General features: G+C 44.5%; 1 protein-coding gene across 1 annotated transcript in view; it reads right to left on the reverse strand.

Moving 5' to 3' along the window:
- SIM1 (SIM bHLH transcription factor 1) overlaps positions 1-5,333 on the reverse strand; it is a 64,255-nt gene extending 58,922 nt beyond the window's left edge. The window contains exons 1-2 of the mRNA XM_074948153.1: positions 5,041-5,333; positions 3,643-4,283 (exon numbers count right to left, since the gene is read on the reverse strand). Coding sequence (XP_074804254.1) covers positions 3,643-3,817 — 175 coding nt within the window. The 5' untranslated portion in view covers positions 3,818-4,283; positions 5,041-5,333. The remainder of the gene's footprint in view (positions 1-3,642; positions 4,284-5,040) is intronic.
- Positions 5,334-6,000: the final 667 nt, after the last annotated feature.

A 6,000-nucleotide genomic window follows, 5' to 3' on the forward strand; every position in this document is an offset into this window, starting at 1 on the left:
AAAGCTCCTGTTTGTCTTCTCCATGGAGGTTTAACTCCCTGGACCAAAAGGATGCAAGTTGACCAAGCCGCTGTTTTCAACTATAACAGAGTTCCCCCTTGAGAGGTTTAATTTACAGCAGACTTGTGAAGGGGAAAACGGGAAATGTTAAGTATTTTAACCGAGCTTTTTTTCCACTGGTATTGAAGAATTCAATTGGATCTTAAACATGAACCAAGGGGGATAATTATACAATTTATCTAAAAATCTTTGCTTACTGAAATGGAACGTTCGCTTTCTTTCTTACATTAGGGATGCTGAGTTGTATTCAATATACAATTATTCCTATTTTTCAAATATTTTTCAGACTGCCCCAGGATCACTCTATTCTTATCCATCCACCCACTCCCTTTATTTTAGTCGTAAAACAATTTCCTTCTTAAAATAATGAATCCAAAATGTCTCTGCATACTGATTATATAAAAGCTGTTGAAAAGGAATTATACCCAGAAAGATGTTCACACACTATTTGTCTGTCTATGCACAGCTCTGTGCCTGCGAAAATAGTATCTATATCTTTCTTCATATAACCACTTTACTCCGTTCACATATTATCACGGCCCAGATAGATTTGAATTCATTGTTTTAAGAGGGAAATTGTTTTAGTGGTTGCACAAGAGCTGTTAGTTAGATACAGGTAAAGTTATTCCAACCAGACACTTAAATAATAGGTTTGTGACGTAGAAAGCCTTGAGATGACACATTATTTCGCTATCTTCCTGAGCCTCTTGTCCGTAGGCTTTAGTCAGTAACCTGTCTCGCTCCCAAAGGTTTGTAGGCTTTCCCTTCCCGGGGAAAATATGACGAGAAGGTTCCCACCTTTAACTATACCCCCTCTCTGTACCTTTCCACCTCCTTCAGGAACTCCTTTGCTTCTGATACATACTTTATTTGCCTCCCTCTACCCACATCCCATCGTTAATTTCACACTCTTGTCTTTGCTGGCGAGGCCGATCCCTAGATTTCCCCCTAAACATAGAAAATGTCCTAAAATAGTCCCTCCGCTCCGAATTTAGACGGATCCTTTCCGGCTGGGAAGGGTGGACCCACCACTCCTCACTGATGGCCTGGCAGAACTCACCAGTGGCTTCGCTCTGCCCAAGGGCCGGTGAGTTTCGAGGTCATCAATAAATTGGGAAATAAACGATGTACCCGGAGTCAGGGCCCCGCTTCTACACCTGCATAGACACACGTAGAGACGCGTGGAGTTGGAGGTAGGAGCAGACTCGATTCCGTATTCATCTCGCCACAAACGAGCAGCGCTCAGTGCCACAGTGCCTGGGTGTGACTGCGGGTCTGCCCTTCTCGCGCACTCGCACAGAACCAGTGGAAAATACGCAGGCAGGGCAATACATCCTGCGTGGCTCTGGCTGCAGAAACAAGCACCGCTCCTACGACGCGCGCGTTTGTGCTGCTGTTTCGGTGGCTTTGTGTCTGCCCCACGCAGACAGAGGGGCAAATTGCGGGGGGGGGGGGGGACTGACACATATGCCTTGTGGCTCTGTCTACAACAATCAAGCCTCGCAACGGGCGTGTGCTCCTTTCTGTCTCTCTCTCCCACACAATATCCGCGCTCTTCGAGAACTGCACTGGAAAGAACTTCGGTCCCTGCTTCCTTATTATAATTTTAACTTGCAGTTTGCCTTTAATTAGGCTCCGAGGGGTTTCCTACCTTAAAAGCCTCATTTAGCCTCCTCCCTGGTCTCTCTGCACAAATTGGCATATGTTTTGGACAGCAGCAGCTCTGGCTCTGGTGCACTTTGCCACACAATTCCCTAGTGCATTCAAACATTCGGCTTTGGCACTGAGGGACTGGGATCAGCTATTCTTCTCTTCCCATGATTACTCACAGCCTACAAGAAACACCATATGCTTCTTCTGATCAAACAACCAGCTACAGAGGCACCAATAATTGACGAGACCTGCTCGAAATCACGCAGAAAGGTAGCCTACTGAGACTGCAGGAGTTGACAAATCATTGCTAATAATCCTTTTAGGAACATCACGGCCATCAGAGTTTGCAATAGCTTTGTTTTTATAAAGTACGCGTTGACAGTATAAAGGACAACTCGATCACTTTTTAAACAGAAGGCAGCCTCGTCTAATGATATTCAAGCCGGCAAATCACAGCCACAATAGGAATGTGCAGTTTCATTTATTTTGTTACCTTTCAGGTGCTACAGCTTTGATTCATCTCCTCGCTTGGTTTCAAGTTATTAGGAGATGGATTTTATTGTTTCAGGAAATTACTTCAAGATGCAATAGATTAGAAGTTACTGTCAAGGTTGTTTCCCCCCCCCCCTCCCCGCCCCCTTCAAAAAAGCAGTTATAAACAAACAATCTGACAGAAAGAAAAAAAACTTTTAAAATCTTCCCGTATCCAAATATAGATATCACCCCTCACGTATTTATACTAAAAGTATAAATTTAATAACGCACTACTTCAATCAGACTTTTAAAAATGCAAAGACTAATCTATTGCCCTACTTTTCCCATCATCTGATAGAAACATAGACTCGATCAAATAGCCAGTCTTCCTTTGTAAAACACAATATCCTGGGAGCTGTTCAAGCTGTATATGGGATTCATATTATTTATTCGATTGGAAGAATTTCCCGTTTCATAGTTTTCTCTTCCACATACAGGATACTCCATTCAGGCGACTCCACATAAAATATTCTTACAGGCTTTTGCACTTATTTTTCTCTCACATTAAAAGAAATAGATTCAAGATACAAGGGAACTTTGTATAGTCCCTCTTTACCGATGAATAGTCCCTCTTAACTTTCCCTGGTGTTTGTTTTGCTTGGCAGCGGATCTTGACATTTTAAATATTAACTTTAAATCCTAGATTTGGTTAACGGCAAGACTTTTAAAAGTATATAAGAATTCCGAACCCTGTTTTTACTAGACAGATCCTTCTTCCATTGATATCAACGTAAAGTTTGCCATTGACTTCAATGGGAATAGGATCAGGCCCAAACTTGGACCCTATTTTCATAGTGTTACAGGGATTTTCAATTCTACTGAGGGTAGAACTTCTATTAAATATTTCGGAGACCATTTAACCTCACCAAACCGTCCTAATGACTTTCAGACCTGGAGACACCACATTCATAATGCAATCAAGGTTTGTTTGGATTTGTTATTTATTTGTATAGCGTTGTACCTGTAAACTGTGGTTCAGTTCTTGAACTAAGGCTTTAGGACTTAGCATAGACTTATGTAAATATTTACCCATATATTAACTCCCCTTCATATAGCTATAAAATATGGGTGGATTGCCCTTTTTTGTTATACACGTGCTTCGCAAGGGATGCAGATCTTACATAGTAGAAAAGAAAAAGTCATGTTTGTTTTAGTAGAATACGCAGCTGAGCTCAGTATCTTGAAGTGTTGACAAAAGCACTGTTGGTCCCCAACCAAACATGTCCCATATGTACTGAAGTGAAGTGAAAGTATTTACGGCAGAGAAAAGGGACAACACAGGACACCTTCCTTCAGGAATTATACACTGCCAGATGAAATTAACATAAGAGTAAACGATCATCTGGAATGGAATTAGAATGGAGGCAAATATTCATTTTCAGTAAAGTCACCTACCTTCAGGAAAAACCACCCTCATTTTTAAATAGCTGGTGGTGAGTCTGATTATTGAGGCTTTATCCAGCTGAGAGGTGATAGCGGAGGGCAAAGGCAGTAATTTAGCCAGTTCATAAAATTCACTGTTTTCTTTCTCCCGTCTAGTCCGGGCAGCATTTTTTGACTTCTCTTTCATTGTGTTTTTCCCCCCCTTCTTTCTTATAATTTAAGCTCCCCAGATTCATCCAAAGAGGGGGAAAGCTTTCAATTACAATTCATCTTCCAGAAGCATCAAACATTGTTTTTGAATGCAGCGGGTTATTCTTCTAAGTCTTTAAATGGTATAAAAAAGATTCAAGACCAGGAGTGATAATTTTAAAAAAATATTCACTTAAAAATAACATTAACAATGCAAATGGCTAGAAAAAGGTCCAGTGCAGCTCAGAGAATCCCAGTAACTGCGGAGAGAACTAAATGCCTGCACCACACAGCAAGCAAATCAAGGTATTCTGTCCTTTTCTTCTACTCAATGCTGCAAACATAGCTTCTCGAAAAAGAGACATAATCCTCTCTTTTCTTCCCTGCTGTCAATCCGATGCCCGAAATGATTGGCCTGCGGCTCCTTCAGTGGGTAACAGGTACCGGTTACTTCCCTCGTGCCACTGTGAAGACAACAGCATTCCTGGGATGAGAGATCTGTTACACAATGCCACAAGTAACCATGCAATTACACCTTAAATAAATCATCAAGAAACAGCCTCTTACGAGTTGCACCATTTTCTCAACTGGGCCCACAATGGAAAGTGTATTTTTGCATCTCTGGATGAGTGGCGGCTGAGAATGAGTAGAAAAAATAAATGTTCGTATATTCTCCACCCACATTTCGGCTGCACGGACAAACATTTTATGACCAAAATGAAGTTACAGGTTTTTATTTAAAGAATAGGGAAATTCTGCCCTTTTTTCATAGCAAAATAACTAGATTGTTTCCTTCTTCCTCTTTAAATGTTAGTGCCCGGACTGCAGAACAGAAGCCCTTAATACATTACTACACCCATTGAAACGTGCAAACACTTCAAATCCCAACGCATTTGTACTTTTTCCATGTGTTCTCTCAATTCATCTTTGTGTGAGCCGGAGTCTAATTTCTAAATCAACCCTACAACCCGTGAATTAAAGTTACATTTTTAGATTTTCTGGACGCCTGCTATCCCCCCTTCCTGCCTAGGAATTGAGGTAACAACAGCATATTAAACAAAGAGCGACACAGTGTCCAACTAGACCCGGCGCACAGTCAGAACTAGCCAAAAAGCAATCACACAAGGGGGAAGCAAAGCAAAATTAGACAGACCCGAATGATTTCTCCCTTGCACAGGTAACATTGCCACTGGTCTGTGAGGCTGATCTTCTTTTACCTACCTTCAGTCCCTGCACCCGGCAGTCTGCGGAAAGCTCCCTTAGGGTGAGGAGCCCAACTCTTTAATTGAAATCATTAATAGCAGCAGAGGGAAAGTTGGCTTCTCTCGCCGATGGGTAGACAGATACTGCTTCCTTCCCGTCCCCTTTATGTGGTTTCAGACTCTCCCTTCCCAGTCATGGCTCTGAAGCTGATATTAATGAAGAAGCCCTAATTTGAGGCTGGGAAATGCCTAATAACTTCTTTATAGCTAAAAGGCTTTTAGCACAACTTCATTTCTCTCCCTGCCTCGGCCGAGCCCTCCCCGAGTGCCACTCATAGGCCCACCTCGCCTCCTATTGGTCCCAGTCTCCCAAAGGTCGGTCTCCCACTGGCTGAGAGGCAGGGTGACGCCGCCGCGTTCCGGACACACCCCCCTTTCCCCTTGTGCCGGCCTGGGTCTGCAGCGTCCGCCCTCTGACCTCCCGGCTCCTGGCGCCCCTAAGGAGCGGGTGCTGGGAAAGGCGAGTTGCCGCGGCTGAGACACCGGCCGGCGGCGGGGACGGCGTGCTCGGGACAGGATGTTTCGCTGCGGCTCCCAGCCTGTGCGGTCCAGCCCGGGGCGAGGCGATGCTCCAGTCCTAGGGCGGGAGCAGTCGCCGCTGACCACCTCCACTGCAAGCGGCGAGGTCTCCCTGTTGAGCTCTCTCAGCAGCAGCCCGTAGGAAAGGAGCACTCCGGCTCCAGCGGCTTGGTTCCTATTGTGTATGATGCGGATCAGTGTTTCAAACCACTTTTCTTCTCGCGAGCAGCCGTGTTTGGTGGGAGAGGGAAATAAGTGCAGCGGGCATGTTACCTTTTCACCGCCCAAACTGAGACCCAGCAGAGCCCAGAGCTGTCAGGCTCGGTGGCACCATGCACTGAGGCTGGGGGAGAAGTACCGGTGAGGGAGGGCTCCTCGATACACCCCCGGCAGAATCCCT

Source organism: Natator depressus, chromosome 3 (genome assembly GCF_965152275.1).
Source record: "Natator depressus isolate rNatDep1 chromosome 3, rNatDep2.hap1, whole genome shotgun sequence".
NCBI lineage: Eukaryota > Metazoa > Chordata > Testudines > Cheloniidae > Natator > Natator depressus.